General features: G+C 39.9%; 2 protein-coding genes across 8 annotated transcripts; both read right to left on the minus strand.

Annotated features, from left to right (window-relative positions):
- Positions 1-3,098: 3,098 nt before the first annotated feature.
- LOC137605477 (2-Hydroxyacid oxidase 2-like) lies at positions 3,099-9,640 on the minus strand. 5 transcript variants are annotated; one of them, XM_068330183.1, is made up of 8 exons: positions 9,507-9,640; positions 5,486-5,638; positions 5,173-5,324; positions 4,439-4,722; positions 4,001-4,213; positions 3,737-3,895; positions 3,544-3,613; positions 3,099-3,434 (listed from the first exon to the last, which is right to left on the minus strand). In XM_068330183.1, exons 2-8 carry the CDS (start codon positions 5,614-5,616, stop codon positions 3,379-3,381), a joined length of 1,065 nt encoding a protein of 354 aa, XP_068186284.1. In that variant the 5' UTR covers positions 5,617-5,638; positions 9,507-9,640; the 3' UTR covers positions 3,099-3,378. The 5 variants fall into 5 exon arrangements, 4 of the variants coding, with proteins under 4 accessions (XP_068186284.1, XP_068186285.1, XP_068186286.1 ...); XM_068330184.1 differs by lacking the exon at positions 9,507-9,640 and adding an exon at positions 6,250-6,321; XM_068330185.1 differs by lacking the exon at positions 9,507-9,640 and having other exon boundaries at positions 4,001-4,210; positions 5,486-6,229.
- A 3,177-nt stretch (positions 9,641-12,817) lies between these two features.
- On the minus strand, positions 12,818-19,932 carry LOC137604864 (2-Hydroxyacid oxidase 2-like). 3 transcript variants are annotated; one of them, XM_068329041.1, is made up of 8 exons: positions 19,516-19,651; positions 19,008-19,160; positions 18,299-18,450; positions 15,226-15,509; positions 14,809-15,033; positions 14,543-14,701; positions 13,604-13,673; positions 12,818-13,501 (listed from the first exon to the last, which is right to left on the minus strand). In XM_068329041.1, exons 1-8 carry the CDS (start codon positions 19,524-19,526, stop codon positions 13,446-13,448), a joined length of 1,110 nt encoding a protein of 369 aa, XP_068185142.1. In that variant the 5' UTR covers positions 19,527-19,651; the 3' UTR covers positions 12,818-13,445. The 3 variants fall into 3 exon arrangements, with proteins under 3 accessions (XP_068185142.1, XP_068185141.1, XP_068185139.1); XM_068329040.1 differs by lacking the exons at positions 13,604-13,673; positions 19,516-19,651 and adding an exon at positions 19,797-19,932; XM_068329038.1 differs by lacking the exon at positions 13,604-13,673.
- Positions 19,933-21,663: the final 1,731 nt, after the last annotated feature.

A 21,663-nucleotide genomic window follows, 5' to 3' on the forward strand; every position in this document is an offset into this window, starting at 1 on the left:
AGATTGTCCAAGATCTCTGTTACCCATTTTAGAAACAGCAATGGGCTTAGTTTAAGAATAAATCCGGAGAGACATATTTTCATCATCAGCTACAGTTTATTTAATCCAACAGCATCTCATCTTCCAGCCCTGGTAAAAATATCAAGGATTTCTCCAGTGCTCCTTGGGATCCTGGAATTGGGAAAGACAGCACTCTCTCGTGGGCTCAGCCCCTGGATCGGATGTAGAACCTGCTGCTTTGGCAGAAACAGCTTGGAGAGCCCGCCCTGACCTCTTTGACAAAAGCAAGAAAAATTCAGTTCTCGTCCCTCTGCTGGACGATATCAAAGATTCGATATCTGAGAAGCCCTGGGAAACCCCAGTCTCTGAGAATATTTATTCATATACAGTCAAACCTCGGTTTTCGAACGCTTCTGTTCTCGACCAAATCGTTTTTTGACCAGAAAATCCGAGAATTTTACGTCTCTGAACTTGACCAAAATTAGGCTCTCGACCAAACCGAAAGAAGCTGAGTGTACCTGAACGTGACTCACTCGGGAGCCGAGCGAACTCGAATGCCCAGGATGCTTCCTCCGTAGTGCATTCCTGTTCAGAGTTCGATAGGATATCTTTTATTAAAATAAAACACAGTGTCTATTTCTACCCCTTTTTATTTATGGTAAACAGTATACAGTGCAGTTTATGGTGTAAAACAGTAAAAAAAAACGGATTAAAATTATTTACATTAATTATAATGGGAAAAATAGTTTCGGATTTCGAACCACTCGATTTTCGAACAGCCTTCTGGATTATGTTCGAAAACCGAGGGTTGACTGTACAGTGATACCTCTACTTATGAATGTCTCTACTTATGAAATTTTCTACTTATGAAATTTCTCAGCAGGAAAATATTGTCCCTACTTACGAAAGAAATTTCGACTTACTTAATGTAAAAACACAGTATCGGCTGATACTCGAATCTCCCACAGGTTCCTGAATGCAATATTGTCATAGGTGCTCTGCCATTGACTATTACGCATCTTCCTGGCATCCCATTGGCTAAAAGGGATGCCATTCCACCTCTGTGTGGAGCTACTGTAGCTCGGCGCTTATTCAGTGTCTTCTGCATTCGGCACTCGACCGGTGAGGTAGTCTGATACTTTAGCGCAAATATTGTAACTTTTGAGTACGTATCCACTATGGACCCCAAGAAAGTGACAGAGAAAATAGGAAAAGAAAAGACGAAGAAAATAGTTTTTTTGTCCGTACAAACAAAGCAAAAGATAATAGAAGAGCATGAGAAAGGGATGCGTTTGGTTGATCTCGCCAAAGAATATGGCCTTAATGCATCTACAATCGCCACGTTATTAAAACAAAAATGAGTTTAAGGCATCATGTGGGTGGTTGGAGAAGTTCAAAAGGAGGACTGGAATTCACTCTGTTGTTCGGCATCGTGAGATAGGAGCACATGAACCAAAGAGGGCAAAAAACAATGAGGACAGCTGTTAAAAGGTAAATGACTGTCATTATTATATTTATTATAATTATTATTTTATATTCTTTATTCTTTGTTTTTTTTACGTTATGCACAACTCTCATTTATTGTGCAATAATCTAATCGTAACATGTATTTGTTACATGTTTTGATGCATTTTTATGCTTTATAAAACATTTATGTTGGAATTTTTTGGGGCTTGGAACGGAGCAGGGCATTTGCATGGAAAATGCGTCTCTACTTAAGTAATTTTCTACTTACGTAATTTCTTTCGGAACCAATTTCGTAAGTAGAGGTACCACTGTACATGCAGCATAGACACAAACTCTCCCAATTTCATTACAATCCATTGTGCTTTAATTCATTGTTTCATCTGCAATGATATCTGCTGTGTCATGATTCTGTTCTTTATGAATTCTCGGCATGTCTGTTTCTGTGTTCAGATCGTTTTCTCCTGTCAGTTCAGGCTGTGGCAAGGGGTGTGGCTGGCGCCTAGTAGCTGACAAGGCACACCAGTTCCCACTCTGCTCATCAGCCTCTTCTCAAAAGGCCTGATCCTCTCCTAAGAGGGTGCCAGGTAATTCTGTCCTGTTTCAGTGATACAAGTGCTGTGAGTTTTAACAGAATGTAACAAAATAAGTTAAGTCTATTAACTTTTGTTCTCAAATGGTTGTACTGACTACTAGATGACCTGACACAGGTCAGTTTGTTTTGTTATACAGTACAAGGACCATGCAACAAATTTATGTTCGCACAGCCTACTAGTGAGGGAGCACTGGGACGTTCTGTTGGGTGTCCTCGGCCTAGATGGCACTGCCAAAGACTCAACAACAGGAGAGAACTAATCTCAGCCTTGTCTCTTCCAGAGGAGTTTCTTGTTATCTGCTTCTTACTGATAACATGAGGAAAATGGGGAAGAAAATAGTTCAAGTTGCAAGAGGATGTAGGTCAATTCAGTCCTCTCTGTAGTCCAGAGAGGCTCTTGTGTTTAAGTTCATCACAGTCTGTGTAACCACTGCCCGGCCATTCTCTCCTAACAAGGTGGTCAGCCTTTGGACTCCTTGGTGTATCTTTCCAATACACCACGGCAATGCTCACTCCGAGGAGCAGAAGCCCTGCAGTTACAAATCCAAACAGATATAGAGCTTCAATGTCCACCACGGAACGAACCGCAAGATGCACAACAGTTCAAACAGAAGTTCCCAGAAAGGTAGGAAAAAAAAACAGCAATGGGAGTCAGAAATGGAAGACAGGAGACAAAGGGGAATATGTCCGCACTTGTGGAAAGTTGTAAATGACACACATTTACACACATTAATGCGTGTCATGAAAAATACTTCAATGTTAAATTCCACTCATTAAATGCATGGCATGTCCAATGGGGCACCAGTGGTTTTCACTGCAGGTTATGGAAATCACTCAAAAGGTTCACTTGAGTGAAGATAATGGACAAAAATCCAGCTGGGCTGAACAATATCTGCTTGGTTAATGTCAGACAAATACTCTAACAGCACATTTTTCAGGATGTTGTGTTTGCATTCAACTTTACATCTTTTGTGTCACAATATTATGATGAGACCTCAGAGTCAGAAAAAAGGCCTGTCTGTCAGCATCTCTAACAAAATTCTATTTCATTCTTTATTGATTACGTTTGTTACACCAAAGACAGACGTATGTTGGTTTCATGAAAAACGCCCCCTTCCCTCCAACACAATGGCACAAACACTTTCTTTATTCCTTTGTTAACTCTGCTGTGACCCATCACCCACACTCTTGATCAGACACGGTTCATGTTTCCTGATTTCAACATCTTCAGTTTCTTGTGGTGGCGTATCAGACTCCTGCTCAGCATTCTTGTCTTCTGTTCAATAGATGTCCTCTGGGTCTTTGGGGCTTCAGGTACTTCACAGTTTAGAAAACTGAATGAGGTTCCTGTTGATTTCTGCCACATTTCTGCAGCCTGAAGGACATAAATAAAATTATTGTTTTAATAGAGACAGATTATTGATAATAATATATTGGAATACTGTTACATTTCACTCTGGGTGACCTCACTTCATTTCTCTCACCTGACAAAGTCATGGCTAGACGGAACTCATTCTTTAAGATTTGCAGCACTTCCCTCACTCCTTCCTCACCCTGAAATGACACAGAATTAGATTCATGATCAAAATTGTTCGTTCATAATTCTGTTTTTTACTATTTTTTACTAGCAAGAACAGTTTTTGGTATTGGGTCTTATCATCAATTTAGCACACCCGCCTTGTATGCAAGGCCCCACAATACTGGACGGCCAATGAAAACACACTTGGCTCCCAAGGCCAGAGCTTTCAATATATCACTTCCTGTCCTGATTCCTCCATCCAGATAGACCTCGATCCTTCCTTTCACGGCGCCCACGATCTCTGACAACGCGTCAATCTGTTAGTGACAGAGAAAAACAAGTCCAACCACAAATCCTTTGCAGCAGATGTGTTTCACACTGCTGTTTCATACTTCTTCCCAGGATCAAAATGTGTTTAGTACCGTGGCGAGGGTTCCATCCAACTGTCTCCCCCCATGGTTTGACACAATGATGCCTTGAACACCGTGCTCCACGGCCAACTCAGCGTCCTCCTTGGTGAGAATCCCCTTGATGATAATGGGCAGGCTGGTGATGGACTGCAGCCAGTGAACATCTTTCCAGGTGATGGAGGGATCACTAGTGTGGTACTTCTCTGGGACAGCGTTCTCTTGCTTCTAGTGCATGTGGCACAACTACTATAAGCATCAATTTATTGTACAAATGTTCTATACTTATGAACTTGGTTTTCTCAGAATTTTTTCATGGGCATGATTGTAGCTGAAAGCTTTGTCTCTCTATTACATCCTTGATCTGCACCCTGGATCACTAATTCCACTTTTAACTCTAAGAGCTTTCTTTTGCTTTGTCTTGAAATTTTGAATACGCTGATATAAACTTACCTGGTGCAGTCCATTAAAGATCTTCAACTGGAGATGTGGTGGCAACTTGAACTGGTTGAGGATAAAATTACGACGATTACCGAAGTAGGGCACATCAGCAGTCAAGACAATTGCCTTGTAGCCAAGCGCCTCTACGCGCCGTACAATCTGCTCTGAAAATTTGCGGTCCTGGAACACATATATCTGGAACCAGCGGTACCCGTTTGGTGCTGCTGCCACAATCTCCTCCACTGAGCTGGTGGAATAAGTGCTGGTGATGTAGCAGGTGTTGAATGCCTCTGCGGCTGTCAGGATGCAGTTGAGAAACTTTTTAGAATGTAGAATTTACATCTGATGTTCATTGTATCCTTTTTTTACTCCAGCATGGATAAACTACTATATGATCAGTGCAGTGAAGGCTTGACTGACCCAACTCTACTTCCGTTTGGCCAAATATCATAGTTTTACTTTGACCCTAACCAGTTATTTCCCTTAATCCCTAAATTTCCCCAAATCAGGGGGGGGCTGTCTTTTGTTTATTCTTTTTAAACATATCCAGTTTTAGAATAGACAAAGATTTGCCGTTGTAACCTCACATTGTTGATGTATGATTAATGTGAGTTTGTATAATTTCTATGTCAGGATCTCTGACACACCATTTTTTGTTATGAAAAAATGGTCCCATTCCCTCTGAAGTTGAATTCTATCACAAAACATTTAAAGAAGAAAACAAAACTGTCCATTTTCAAACTCACCTCGAGCAGTGGCCGTCTCTCCTTCATGCCATGCCAGGCAATGAAGACCAGTTGGTGAGATACCAACTGGAAAACTAATTTCCGTCCCCTGTACTGTGGTCCGTGTGTCACTCTCTGAAACGTCCCTCAGGACACGAGGCCTCAGACGGATCCTGAATACAAAACACAGGAGATCGTATCTGTGTGTATGAATATCTTCACCATTGAGTTATGCTTAATTGATTAGTCTTCCTGACAATCTATTAGTTGGATGCCTTGACCATGAAGGTAAGCTGTAAGATGAATTAGATGAGTTTCTATTCCACCGCTGTACCTTTTGTAAGCCAGTACATTGTCATCCCTGGTGCAGCATTCATCTGCTCCAGCAGAATAATAATCCCAGGCAGTCTTTGACAGATGTTCTTTAGCATACTTCTCAAAGTCATTCAGGCATACCATCGCCATCTCTGGACACTAACCTCCCTCCCTGTGTGAGAACAAAGATCAGGTTATTAACGATGCTTTTTGTGTTAGTTCATACAAAACTAGCAGATAAGGAAGAAAATCAGTAACCAATTTCTCGGTGAATGAAGCAACTATACATGTCAAGTTATTTGACCTTAAACATGAACCATATTGATAATAGAATCAGACTACAATTTCCATGCAGGGTGGCACAATGGCACAGAGGGTAGCATTGTTTCAATTCTAAAGTAATTTCTGTTCTATGCAGAGTTTGTATGTTCTCGTTGTGTCTACGTGGATTCTGTGTCCTCCAGCTTCATTCCACTGTCAAAAACATGCAACTTAGTTGATCTGGTCATTCCAAACTGTCTTTCAGTGTGAGGATGGTTGGTTGTCTCTTGTGTAGCCTTGCGATGAACTGGTGTCCCATCCGGGGTGTACCCCACTTCCAGCAGATCCTTTGACCCGTTGGAGTTGGAAGTTGGGAAATCGGGTGTAGATGAAATGAATGCGATCATCTCCTCTTCAGAAAGGTGGATTTCCATATATTAAACAATAGTCTAGCACATCATTCATCCAAGAGAATCGCTCCCACTATTTTCCCATCAAAAGTGAAGAAAACCGAGGACTAACCTGTTTCTCAGTGAAGCTGAATTTGCTGCTTTCAAAACCAATATGCTGATGAATAACCCTTGTCTGACCAGCTAGGAGCAAAACATGCCCTCTCTGGGTTAATAATCTAAGGAATAGGTGACCATCAGTCCACAAAGAGTTTGAACTTTCAATGACAAAATTATGATGCATTGTAATGGTTTATACACTCATTTATACATGTTTTGCTGGTCAAAGTAACGGATGATTTGATGTTTTTATAAGTAATGACCATCACAGGGACGCCTCCAGAAACTTTCCTTAAAAGAGCAGGGAAAATAATGTGCAAAAGTCAAAATAAAAAGTTCAGGAACATATTGTTATAGTTTAGAAAAATTATATCAATCTGACAATCTATCAAAAGGAGAAAGCTTTAGGATACTGATGCATTTTCAGGTCCCTATGAGCACCATATCTATAGGCCATAAGAGCACGTGGCAGTGCATCTGCTCAATTTAACTCTGTGCACAAGCAAATTTTCAAAAGTTTGTTTTTCAAAATCCTATTCACTCTTTCCGCAATCCCCTGACTTTGTGGATTATACACACATCCACATATTTGTTTGATTCCTAACTTCTGCGACATGCTTTTCACTACTTTGTCCACAAACTCTTTTCTATTGTCTGAACTTATTCTTAGCGGAATCCCAAACCTAGGAACAATTTCACGGCATGGAAACTTCGCCACAGTTTCTACATTTTTGTGCTTGGATTTTGTAGCTTCAACTCGCCTAATGAATCTGTCTATTGTGGTGGAGAGAGGTCTTCTTAAGATAGGACAAAGTACATAACAACAAGATATTTGTTAATTCAAAATAATATCTATGTGTTATTTGAAGTTCAACAATATTATTGATGATGCAGACAATGTCAACAGATACTTAGCTAATGAGATCTCTGGTAACAACATCCTGGGAGTTGAGCTGGCACTCAACTCAACAAGTATTTTATTTTAAACATTCCACCACATTATCACCACCAGCTTATACCTCTTCCCTTGCACTGGTCTCACCATATCAACATAGTCCATGACCAAGTGTAGAAAAGGTCCTTCAGATGTTAGAATATATCAAGCAGGAGGTATTTCTCCTCTACAAATATTGCTTTTCAAGCATGTTTCACATCAACCATAATTTCATCAACATGTTGTAGTTTAGCATATCTACAACTCAGCTACAGTCATGTGGTTCTCCCTCAAACGGGAGTGGAATGGCCCCTGCTGGGTTTTTCACCCTGTGGACATACAACGTCACATCTGGTGATGTAGGCCCCGTCCACACGATGACGGATTTTTTTGAAAACGCAACTCTTTTGTTGCGTTTATGCCTTCCGTCCACACGACAACACAGATATCCGGAACGAAAACGCAACTTTCTAAAAACGCTGGCCGAGGTAGATTTTTAAAGAAACGCTAGGTCCATGTTGTCGTGTGGACCGCGTATCTGCAACTTTTTAAAAACGCTGACGTCTTGCCTGTGACGAAAACCGCTGTGACGTCACATTTATTGGCCCGTGTGTTGTGACAACAAAACACGGAGGATTCCTATTGGATAAAATGTGACTCAATACTGCCACCACCTGGTTTGGCATGCTTATAGCTGTCTTCGAAAACGCACTGCTTCCTTTACGTGTGGACAGAGATTTTTTTGAAAATGCAGTCGTTTGGACGTGAATCGTTTCGATGCATTTTGAAAAAGTTGCGTTTTATAAAAATTCCGTCATCGTCTGGACGAGGCCGTAGTCAAGTAGTCAGCGATAGTCAACCACTGTGCAGTAAACACAGATTTTCTTCTTTAAATTATGTTCATCATAAAGCTTAACACCCCTAGAGTTGGAAAACTATTTGATGCCAGATTGAAAATCTAATCTCATTGTGGCTTTTGAAGCTTTGTTGGTACTTTAACATTTCTAACAAAAACCACACTCAGGGCTTTTAATTCCTGTGCTCCACTTCTGAAGGTAAAAATGTCGGACCTTGACAATCTCAAAAAAATATATAAGTCAAATAGATGATCAGCCGGAACCAAATTTAACGATTCAATACTCCCTCTTTTGTCAAATTACATTTGTTTCCACACCAAATAGACTGTCTTTTAAACCTCTCACTCACTTTTTTATTTTTGTTTGTTTAATGAAAGTCACCCATTTAATAAGAGGAAAATTAAACACATGTCTTCATTCAAAGCAAACAGATAAATGTGTCTTTAGTCAAAGCCAACATATACTGCTTATGCTTATACTAATAAGCTTATACTATTAGGGGCGGCAGTGGCTCAGCGGTAGAGCAGAGGTCTTGAAGACAGATCGCCCAGCCATCGGTGGATCGATTCCCGCTCCCGCCAGAACATCTCCGGAGTGTGAGCTGACGGTGGGAGGCGTCAGCTCACCTCCCAGCCACTGCCGAGGCACCCTTGAGCAAGGTGCCGTCCCCCTTACAAGCTGCTCTATTGGGGCGCACTCCAGGAAGCTGCTGCCCGTCACTCTGCCTCCCAATGTACAGCTTGATGTTGTGTTTGTATACTAACTGCATGATTACAGGCCCCTTGTGTGCTGTGGTTGTTTCAGGGGCCTGTACATACATAGTGTGAAAAACTAACACAAAAAATGTAACAAACACCTGAGTGACAAATGTAATTTCCCCTAGGGGATCAATAAAGTGTATCTTCTTCTTCTTCTTCTTCTATTATACTTATTAGCTTATACTAATAATGGTCTACGGTGGCCCAAGTCTTTAGATCTTTCCCGTTATTTGTGACGCCACTTTGTGGTGGAGAGGTTTTCTTAAAACAGGACAAAGTACATAAGTATGAAATATTTGTCAATTCAAATCATACTGTTGGATTTCTCCTCAACCTATGCATCATCAATGATAAAAACAGAATTTCAGCAGATACTTGAGGAATATAACGAGATCTCTGATATCGACATCACAGTAGTGGGACTGTCCTGAAATGAACCCTCAATTGTTGATATAGTCAGAGTCTCTGCTGTGTGTGTGAGGTAGGTGGTTACTCACCACATGTGTGTGCAGAATGTTTTCTTTAAATATAACGTGCTCATTATGATGAGCATGTATATGTAAGACGGATCACATTACTAGGTTTGTTCAAAGCAATACAATGACTTAGGTCTTAGATCTGAGATCCAATCACATGAAGATTATTTTATTATTGTAACATTCAAACCATCACACTATCATCTATTTATCAATCTATCTAGTTAGCAGAAGTGGTTACTGACCGTATGTGTGCATAATATTTTCCTTGAGGGGTCATCTTATTTCACGTTCTGTAAAACATCAAATTAATAGCCCTGTCTTCAGGTTTGTTCATAGCAATGAATAAATGAATGAGTTCATTTATTTTGAATAACAAAATACCCCCAAGACAAAAACAAAATAACATAACAAATGTAGCCCTGCGTTTAGTAGGGCTAAGATTATTATTAACAAATCGTTAATAAAGAAATTGTTAATAAATAGTTAATAAATATTTGATAAAATAAAAGTATGAATATCATTTCACAGATAAAATTCGCTGGGTAAAGCATTATTAAAATGTTCTTGTTGGAGGAAAACTCACTATTATGTTGAATTATGTTGACTTGTTTGATATTCAACTAGGTCCATAAACTTCATGGCAAATGATTTTAGAAACAATCTGTTGGTGTGCCCAAGATAGCCTACCTTGTTAACTATTCTAATAGCTCTTTTTTGTAAAATGCACAATGGTTTCAAGTTGTTTTTATAGGTGTTACCCCAAATCTCTGCACAATAATTTAGATAGGGTAGTACAAGTGAACGATATAAGATGTATATTGATTTATGGTCCAATATGTGCTTTGTTTTGCCAAGAACTGCAATGCTATGTGCAAGCTTTGTTCTTATGTGACTTATATGGGGTTTCCAGCAGATTTTGTGGTTCAGTAGTACGCCCAGAAATTTAGTTTTCATAAACTCTTTCGATTTTAACATCATCTATCATTCTGTATTCTATTGTACTTGTACATCTATTGTGCAGTTTCCAAATAACATGATCTTGGTTTTACTCAGATTCAAAAACTATTTATTTACGTCAAACCAGTATTTTAATTTACTCATTTCTGTGGTGGTGACATCTAAAAGCTGCTGAAGGTTTTCCCCTGAACAAAATACATTTGTGTCATCGGCATATAAAATAAATTTCAACATATTTGACACATTACAAATATCATTGATATACAGAATGAATAGTATCGGGCCTAACACTGACCCCTGTGGGACTTCACAGGTAATGTCGGCCCAGGTGGATTTGTAGTCACCTATTTGTACAAATTGCTGTCTGTGTTGCATGTAACTCTTCAGCCAACTTAATGCCACCCCCCTTATACCATACCTGTTCAGTTTTTTAAACAATATGTCGTGATTAATGGTGTCAGAAGCCTTCTTCAGATCAATAAATATTCCCAGTGCATATTTCTGGCTATCAATACAGTCAGTGATCTCCTGTCAACAAGTTCAACAAATACTTATCTAATTATGATGAGAGCTCTGGAGACGATGACCAGTCCTTCGAAGTGTTATTACAGAATATTCTGGGTACAGGAAAAACTTTTCAGACGAGAGCTGCAGCGGAGTTCCAGGTACAAAATATGAAAAGACACACATCATTTATTTTCCAAAGGCGTGACTAGGGGGAGGTATTAACCTCGACTCATCTGCTTTCAACCAGTTCTTTCAGTTGTTACCTCGTGACCTCCAGACGTTACCAAAATTTCCAAGTCAACAGTTTCACAAAACTATTTGATGACGTAATATAATCAGTCACGTGAACCCTGTGAGGACATATCTGCTGCAGACATTCTTTGGATGACCCTGTGCAGAAACATACAAAAACATTCTAATTTCAAGTACAGTATATGAAATGATCTGGCCAGCTGCTTATGTTAGTGTCTAACTTCTTCCAAGGATACCAACAGTCATGCAAGCATTTCCAAAATTTGGTCTAACAGTAATTATTTTCATGCAGCGTCTTCATGACCTCCAGACATCCTGGGGCCACCGTCACGAGCGCCGAATAATTTGACACACACAACAATCTAGATCTTTGGTTCTATGAAATGATATTATTTTATTATATTATTTTATTGTATTAGAAAACTTTCCACCACAATACAATGACTCAGGTCTTTAGGTCTTAGGTCCTATCACATGACTTGTTTTATTATGTTATTTTAACATTCAAACCACCACACTATCTAGCTATCTATCAATAAATCCCCTAAAGCCCCGTTGAAATGTTACTATACTGTGTTGTTTTGTGTTAGTGTTTCTGTTTCTCCCTGTTTTCTGATTCTTTACCTGCAGGTGTTTTGGGTTTGTCTGACAAGCAGGTAGGTCTCAGGCAGCTGATGAGACACACCTGATTGGTAACTGTCATCATCCTCCCTATTTCAGAGCGGTCATTCCTCCAATTCTCTGCCAGATAATTCTGTTGTGTTCACTTACCTGTCTGCTCCGCTGCCTCGTCTGTGCATTATTCTCACACTTGTCTGCTTCTGGTTTTCATTTTTATTCTTGTGTTTCAGCCTGAGTAGTAAAATAGTTGATTGTCTAATTCTGCTTTTTGGGGTCCAAGTGTTTGTTAGTTGAAAAACCTAACATGAAAACATTATACTGGTGGCCACAATAACTGTTGTTGGATAATGAACATGAAATATTTTGGCAAAGCACAGGTAAAAATGGAAAGATGGTGACTGTTTAGGTTTGGGCAGATCCAGAAACAGTTTCATTTAGCTATGGAGCCCACCTTGAAACACTAGTGACTGTACAGACCAGGAATCATCAAATGGTGGCCTGCAGGTCAAATCCAGACTGTGGGAGGCTTCCATTCACATCACAAATATTTTAGATGGAACAGAGAATAAGTTAAATAATAATAAGTTAAATAAGTCTATTATTAACTTTTGTGCTCAAATCGTTGTACTGACTACTAGATGACCTGACACAGGTCAGTTTGTTTCGTTATACAGTACAAGGACCATGCAACAAATTTATGTTTGCACAGCCTACTAGTGAGGGAGCACTGGGACGTGCTGTTGGGTGTCCTCGGCCTAGATGGCACTGCCAAAGACTCAACAACAGGAGAGAACTAATCTCAGCCTTGTCTCTTCCAGAGGAGTTTCTTGTTACCTGCTTCTTACTGATAACATGAGGAAAATTTGGAAGAAAATGGTTCAAGTTGCAAGAGGATGTAGGTCAATTCAGTCCTCTCTGTAGTCCAGAGAGGCTCTTGTGTTTAAGTTCATCACAGTCTGTGTAACCACTGCCCGGCCATTCTCTCCTAACAAGGCGGTCAGCCTTTGGACTCCTTGATTTGCTGCCATCTTTCCAATACACCAGGGCCACTCCGAGGAGCAGAAGCCCTGCAGTTACAAATCCAAACAGATATAGAGCTTCAATGTCCACCACGGAAAGAACTGCAAGACGCACAACAGTGCAGACACAAGGTCCCAGAAAGGACAAAAGAAGCAGCAATGAGAGTAAGAAAGGGAAGACAGGAGACAAGGAGGAATACGCCCGCTCTTGTTGAAGATGTAAGAAGACATTTACACACATTAATGTGTCATGAAAAATTCCTCTATGTTAAATTCCACTCATTGAATGCATGGCATTTCCTATGGGGCACCAGTGGTTTTCACTGCAAGTTATGGAAATCACTCAAAAAGGTTCACTTGAGTGAAGATAATGGACAAAAATCTAGCTGAGCTGAACAATATCCGCTGGGTTAATGTCAGACAAATACTCTAACAGTGCATTTTTCAGGATGTTGTGTTTGCATTCAACTTCACATCTTTCTTGTGTCAGAACACTATGATGAGAACTCATTGATAGTCATAAAACAGGCCTGTCTGTCAGCATCTCTAGCAGCATTCTATTTCATTCTTTATTGACGTATGTTGGTTTCATGAAAAACAACCCTGTCCCTCCGACACAAAAGCACAAACACTTTCTTTGTTCCTTTACTAACTCCTCTGTCAGTCATCATACACTGTAGTATGAATACATGTTGTTCAGACATGGTTCATGTTTCCTGGCTTAAACATCTTTCAGTTTCCTGTGCTGTCATCTCGGACTCCTGCTCAAACATTCTTGTCTCCTGTTCAGCAGATGTCCTCTGGGTCTTATGTGCTTCAGGTACTTTAGAGTTTAGAGAACTGAATGAGGTTCCTGTTGATTTCTGCAACATTCCTGCAGCCTGAAGGAGATAAATACAAATGATTGTTTTAGTAGAGACAGAATAATGCATTGGAATCATGGTTACATTTCACTCTGAATTACCCCACTTCATTTCTCTCACCTGAAAAAGTCATGGCCAGACGGAACTCATCCTTTAAGATTTGCAGCACTTCCCTCACTCCTTCCTCACCCTGAAAGGCCACAGAATAAGATCTACGATACAACTGTTCAAGCCTATTAAAAGGGGTTAATACGCATTTTCATTGGGTCTATTGGAGGTAACTGACTATTAAAACACAACTAATGGCTATTTAAATATTTCATATAAAATCTAAAGCCTGATAAGGCAAGAATTTGGCTAGTTAGCTATCTAGCTACACCTGCTACAGACTACTGTATATCTCAGCTTGCCTCATCTTGGGCCATTTCAGCTAGCTTCAGTCTGGGCCTTTGTCTACTACAGTGTGGATCTAAGGTAGCATCAGGACTGAAAGCTACGATAGCCTGGATCCTAGCTCGCTTCAGTCAGGGCCTACATGACCTTCAGTTACTACAAATATCTTGGATTCTGGATGGGCACCTCACATTTTGTCAAGTATCACATAAACAACCTGCAGGCCAAAGTTTACGCCAGATTGGGGTACCTTTATTGAAATAGACCCTATTTCTGATTATGCTAAAGAAATCTGTACAATGACTTCCCCAATGGCGCTGAATTGGAAAGAGCCATGTAAGGACGCCACCTTCAATGCATGCCACAGACTAGCAACTGTATAATCCCTGCAACAACACATGGCATTGAGAACCAGAGGACCACACCACGCCATATGATGGAAAAATCTTCACTATCTACCTCCAAAACATAAAAGGCTTTATGTCTGTGCAGAGTAGTTCAGAGCTGTAACTTGGGATTGACTACATAGCAGTGTAGTGTTAAAGACTGTGAGTCATCAGTGTTCTAAACACACTGGTCATTGCACATGATTGATGGAATCTTATATGTACGTCTTCCTTCACACACACTCGCACATGCACACACACACAGTGGTAATGTTTGTACCTTGTATGCAAGGCCCCACACTACTGGACGGCCAATGAAAACACACTTGGCTCCCAAGGCCAGCGCTTTCAATACATCACTTCCTGTCCTGATTCCTCCATCCAGATAGACCTCAATCCTTTTTTTCACGGCGCCCACAATCTCTGACAGCGCGTCAATCTGTTAGTGACAGAGAAAAACAAGTCCAACCACAAATCCTTTACAGCAGATGTTTCACACTGCTTTTTAATACTTGTTCCCAGGATCAAAAAGTGGTCAGTCAGTACCGTGGCGAGGGTTCCATCCAGCTGTCTCCCCCCATGGTTTGACACGATGATGCCTTGGACACCGTGCTCCACGGCCAACTCAGCATCCTCCTTGGTTAGAATCCCCTTAATGATGATGGGCAGGCTGGTGATGGACTGCAGCCAGTGAACATCTTTCCAAGTGATGGAGGGATCGATGGCACGGGACGGGGTGACTTGTTTCCCTGGGACTGATGTTTCATGCTCCTAGTGAATGTGGCAGAACTACTGTTAGCATGAACTTATTAAGCAAACCTCCCTTTTCAACATGTTGACACAAATACATGGACAATAGTCAATTGAATCATTAAACAGCATGCCCGACTCAGACAGACACCCGGGTCCTACACTTATTCTACTTTTAAAAACATAAGTGAATTTCTTCTAATATAAACTTACCGGGAGCATTCCATCAAAGTTCTTCAAACTGAGATGTGGTGGCAGGGTGCTTTGTTTGAGCAGACTATCACGACGCTTACCGAAGTAGGGCATATCAACAGTGAGGACTAGTGCCTTGTAGCCAAGTGCCTCTACACGCTGTACAAACTTCTCTGAAAGGTCCCGGGAATGAAAGATATGCATCTGGAACCAGCGGAACCCATCTGGTGCTGCTGCCACAATCTCCTCCACTGAGCAGTTGGAGTAAGTGCTGGTGATGTAGCAGGTGTTTAATGCCTCTGCAGCTGTGAAAATATAGTAGAGAAACTATTCAGAACATTGAATTTACATCTGAGATGTAAATTTTGATGCTCAGTATTTCCAGAATTTGTTCTCCTCACTCCAACACGGATGACTTTGTTTTGGTCAGTACAGTGAAGTCTTGATCTGCCCAACTCTACTTTTTGATTGGCTAAGTATCATAGTCTTACTTTGACCCTAACCAATCATTACCCTCATAACTAAATTTACCCAGTTCAAATCCAAAAAGGCAGCCAGAGCAAGCCAGTTAGATTCAGGATAGAGTTTTGGAAAATGGTGTCATATGAAGCTTTCCATGGAAGCATACTGAGTCTGAAACATCATCTTTGAAAGCACAAATGACCAGTAACACCACTAGGGTTCTACAGAGACAATCACACTATGACAGTCATAACAACTCGTGAGCTAAAATTTTTCATTCATTCATTAAAATCATTTCTGTAAGTGACGTCAGTATGAATAAATAAAAGAAGATGGTGGTATGGTTTGTTCTAAAGGTGAACTACGGGTAGTCTATAATAACTATTTGACATCATTAAATGCCATTACTACTCTAAATATGAAAGTACTATGTCGTAACATTTCCCAGAAACACTGATGGGACATAGAAACAACACATAATAAAATAGATTTACAGGTCTTTTAGAGTTAAGACATTCTTGATTTTCTGTTGGTTAAAATAAAAAAACACGGAAAAATAAAAATCAAGTTTACGTCATTTATATCAACTTCACGTCTGTCCACCACAAAAGTTGGACTCTGGAAATAATTAGAAAACCATTGATAGCACATATCATGTTACTGTAAAATAACAATGAAAACATGTATTAAAATACGTACGTATAGTTCCAGTATCTACCATTTAAGCGTCACTCATGATTTGTTTTAAATTCAGATGAGTTTACAGTAAACTTTTGCACCTTATAATTTAATCCTTGAGAGAAGAAGAATAAAACACTTCAATAACTCTCGACCATTTTTTAAAGGGCATCCAACAAGCAACAGCCAGAGTCAGCTGTTGATTTTGATGATCCACTGTATGGTACTGTAGCATGTAGCATGTAGCTTACCTTTAGAAGAAGGAAGAAGAGGAGGAGGAGGGAGAAGTTATTTTGGGTCAGAGTCAGAGTTGTCATCACAGAGATGACAACTCTGACTCACTACTACCACTATCTTCATTAGCCTTTGCTTTATCATCCTGATAAACAGTAAAGTATCCAAGATATGAAGCCTGAATGCTGACACAGATGAGATGTGCGAACGCAGCAGTGCTGCTTGGTGCGGGTTGTGGCAGGATGGCGAACTGCGGTACAGTACTTGAACATGGCGGTGAACGTTTGTAACCTCAAATGTTTGTAAGTCAAACACTACCTGTATTTTTTTATGTTACCTAGTTGACACAGGTCCATTTACTAAGCAGGCAGAATAGACAATAGATTTTTATTGTCTTACCTGCATCATGCAGGTAGACAAAAATCATTCTTTTCGTCAATGAATGACATCATGTTAGTGTGGTGAAATAGTTAGGTTTACTGCCTTGTCCCCAGATGACCTGACTCAGGTCTGTAATGAAAAAGTCCTCCCATGCCAACTGAAGTTGAATAGCTTTTTTGGGGGATTGTCAGCTTGAGCAGTGGCCGTTTATACTGAATGAACATCAGAATAGAATAGTTCTTTATTGACAAATGCTGGTAATTTCTGACCTAATAAGTAATGCAGGCTAAATAAAGTTGTGTGCGCCTTTAATCAAAGCTAAGCAGTGGATGTTTAATGCCCCTTTAGCCCTAGAGAACCAACACCCATTTAACCTCACAGAAAATTACGTGGGTTATACCACAGACCAAGTGGACCACATGGAACACATTTCTTAATTTTTCAGAACAATAAGTTTTATTGTTATAGGTTTTATTATTATTTTATTACTATTTTAGAGAGATCACTTTCTGTCACAGACACATGACTGTCACGTGGTCATGATACCAGGATGTTGACTATATGTCGCTTAGGGACTTAACGATTTAAAACCAGACATAAAGCTTTATAATGAAGAGACAGGGACATTCAAAGCATGTGACACCGGTGTCACCATGAGTCCTCTCGGGTTAAGCTACTGGATAATTGGCTTGAAATTTCAGAGAAAAAACAATAATAACAAAAAGGAAAGGGAAACATGGTGTGTGGCAACACCATCAAGTTATCCAGGATGGAAAATTCTATACTTACAAAGCGTATGGTTATATTAATTGACAGAGGCAGTTAAGCCTGGATGGCTTTTTGTAATGTTCTACTGCCTCCCAGTGTTGGAATCCTGTGACATAAAAATGTTTTGTAATTTTACACCAAAGAAACTCTTGTCATGAAGTTGAAAAAGTTGAATGTTTGGCGATACAGATTCTTTCAGGCTCAATTTGATTGTCTTAACACAATATCTGACCCACTTTATTAACTGGATGCATCCACCTGTCACAATCAAGGGACGTTAATCGTCAACAAGCTCGGCAAAATTCCACCTAACCAGGTGGTTAGGTGGTTACAAAGTCAATGAATGACATGATGTTAATGTTATTGACTTGTCCTCAGATGACCCAAGTTTGAGTCTGGGCGTTGTTGGTTTCCAGCTAGTTTAAAAGAAACTTTTGAACTATAGTGTACACGTATTATTTCATCATTTTAGAACTCCCACTCAAGTTAAACACACACACACACACACACACACACACACACACACACACACACACACACACACACACACACACACACACAAACTCCTCACCTCGAGCAGTGGCCGTCTCTCCTTCGTGCCATGCCATACCATGACAGGCAGTTGGTGAGATACCGATTGGAAAGCTGATTTCTGTCCCCTGCACTGTGGTCCGTGTGTCACTCTCTGAAACGTCCTGCAGGACACGAGGCCTCAGACGGATCCTAAGTACAAAGCACAAAGGATCATATTAAGACCAGATGAAGAGGAATTGGAGGTATGAGTTCATGGCTTTTATTTTGGTGTTTTTTTATTACTTCTGAGAAGGACTTGTGATCGTAGTAAGTACATTGAGTCACGGACTGGTTACGGAAAGTGTATCACTGAATTTGTTGTCCACAAACTGTTGCCACTCTGTTTCCTTGTAAATTTAAAAGTTATTTGTTTTTCATTGCTGTTTGTGAGAGTCAGTTCTGCCATTAATGCTTCCTTCGGTAGAAACCAAATTTGGTCTACTTTACCGCAACACTTGCTGTCCTGTACTGTCATTAATTGTACAGTCCACCTTCTAATATTTAATAATAAAAGGCTGTTTTGCTTCTATGAGAGTCCTTATTATTGTAGTAAACTTTAGCCGTCAAGTAATTATGTTCTCATCCAAAAAATCAGAACACATTTTAAGATAAGACCAAGACAAAGTCACCCACACCTTATTTTTGGTAGTCTTGACTTCTCTAGCACTCTGTTTTACTGGGCCACCGTACCTTTTTTGCCGCCATACCTTTTATAAGCCAGTAGATTGTCGTCCCTGGTGTAGCATTCATCTGCTCCAGTAGAATAATAATCCCAGGTATCCTTTGAGAGATGTTCTTTAGCATACTTTTCAAAGTCAGTCAGGCATACCATCGCCATCTCTGCACACTGACCTCCCTCCCTGTGTGGGAACAGAGATCAATTTTCAGTATGAATCTTATTATTATCAGTTAACATAAAACAACAGCAGATTAAGAAGGAGATCATCAGTTATCAATTTATGGAAGAAATATGTCCATACACCTTAAGAATGATGATATATTTCATATTTATTGTAAAGCATCTCTTTGTGAAAAAGTAAGCTCTTTTTAACTTTATTACACAAACAAGTCATGCATAAAGGGTTGGAAAATGACAAACAGCAGTGGAAAAAGCAAACTTGTTCGTAACAGTAAATGTAGAGATGCATTAAAATGTGGAAGATGGCAGGAAAAGAAACATGACAAAATGTTGATGGAAATAAAATACAGAATAACCATGAATTCATGTGTGGCTTGGTACGTTGAAGTAATGCAGGCCGATACTGGTAAAAATCAATAGGGGAGCTCCATCGAACACAACCTTGGGGGTCTCATCCCAGCCCTGTGATATGACAACTAAATCTAATCTGCATTCTTGCTTCCAGCCTCTGCCACCACATCTAAAGCAAGATCACGTTGCAGACTTGAACGACTGGCTGGCAAACAAACGGCATCCAATGAGGGTCGCTGCAGGGTCCATTGTTTTCCCTGCAGAAGTAAGGAAACCAAGGACGAACCTGTTTCTCAGTGAAGTAGACTCTGCTTTTTTTCACAACCGGAATGCTGATGATCAACCTCCGTCTGACCAGCTAGGAGACCAACACGCCCCGTCTGGGTCAGAAATCTGACCTGCAGTCTGGAAAGAGTGTGAACATTCAAAGACAGTTATAAGGCATTGTAATGATTTATACAGTCATATTTATTCACATGTTCGTCAAAGATGTTGGATGATGTAACGTTTATAATCGATGACCATCACAGGGAAGCCTCCGAAAAATTTCCATGACCTCAAAAGTCATAAACGATGTTCAGGAATTCTTTCAGGCTGTTGAAGTTTAGTAAAATTATATCAATCTCTGACACTCTGTCACCAGGAGAGAGTTGGAATATTTTTCTGTCTGTTTAACACTGAGGCAACACATTATGATGTTCTGTGTTATCAACAAATATGTGCATCGTATCATATCCACAAATAACCTAATCATGGATATAACAAGAAAATACCTTGTATAGTAGGAATGGTGCCCAAAAATATGTAAAACTATTGCTGTACGTAACCTAGTTTGACTTAACATATATAATAGCTTCATAGAAATTAAGTGTGTACTAATCGGCAAAGCCTACCGCCGGAACATTTTTTCCCCAAACAAAAATTGGGGAACGACGATCCACCAATATCTACTCGGTTCTGCAATGACAGCAAGAGATCTCCTAAAAACACCCTTGAACGCATCTTATCTGTTTGTGGATGCAACATCATGATCATGAAATATTGTGCAGAAGCACAGATAACAGCAGTGAGATGGTGACTGTTTAGGTTTGGGCAGATCCAGAATTGGTTACAGTAATCTCTGGACCGCAGTTTGAAATAATGGTGACTGTACAGACCAGGAATCATCAAACGGTGGCCTGCAAGTAAAATCCGGACTGTGAGTGGCTTCAATTCACACCACAAAGGTTTCTGATGCAACAGAGAATAAGTTAAGTCTATTATTAACTTTTGTTCTCAAATGGATTGGCAAAATTGTACCAAACCAAGTGTTTATTGTCTACCTGCATCATGCAGGTAGACAATAAACATAATTGTTTTAGTCAATGAATGACATCATTAGTGTGGTGAAATAGTTATGTTTTACTGCCTTGTCCCTAGATGATCTGACTCAGGTCTGTCATGAAAAAGTCCTCCCATGCCTTCTGAAGTTGAATGGCCTTTTTTGGGAGATTGTCAACTTGAACAGTGGCCGTTTATACTGAATGAACATCAGTGTTAAATTATAGTGTTTGAAAACAGGTCATGCAATTTCCTCCGGGATTAATAAAGTATCTATCTATCTATCTATCTATCTATGTCCAATGGGGGCCAGTGTATTGAAATAACATGTTCCCGAAATAATAGCAACCAGACAAAAATATAAGCTAGTGGTCATCAATGGATTTTTCAGGATTTTATTTTTGTGTTTAACCTTACATCTTTCTTGGGTCAGAAAATTATGATCAGAACTCAGTGATGAACCGAATCAGAAAGCAGAGACCACTCTGTCAAGTTCAGCAGGTGTTCGTCTGAAATGTTCTCTTTCACGCACCATTGATTGTGACATTCGCTTACAATTATGTAATCATTTGTGGATTGCTCTGACTGTCTATGTTAATTCTCTCAGCCTGCTTCTATGTCAATAAGTTCGTGGTCCCAGAAGAACTGTCAGCATCACTAACAGCATTCTATTTTCTTCTTTATCGATTACGTTTGTTACAGCGAAGCCAGTCGATTGTTGGTGTCATGAAAAACGACCCAGTTCAACCAACACAATAGCACAAACACTTTCTTTATTCCTTTGCTAACTCTGCTGTCACCCATCACACACTGTAGTATAAATACATGTTCGT

Source organism: Antennarius striatus, chromosome 12 (assembly GCF_040054535.1).
Source record: "Antennarius striatus isolate MH-2024 chromosome 12, ASM4005453v1, whole genome shotgun sequence".
Classification (NCBI taxonomy): domain Eukaryota; kingdom Metazoa; phylum Chordata; class Actinopteri; order Lophiiformes; family Antennariidae; genus Antennarius; species Antennarius striatus.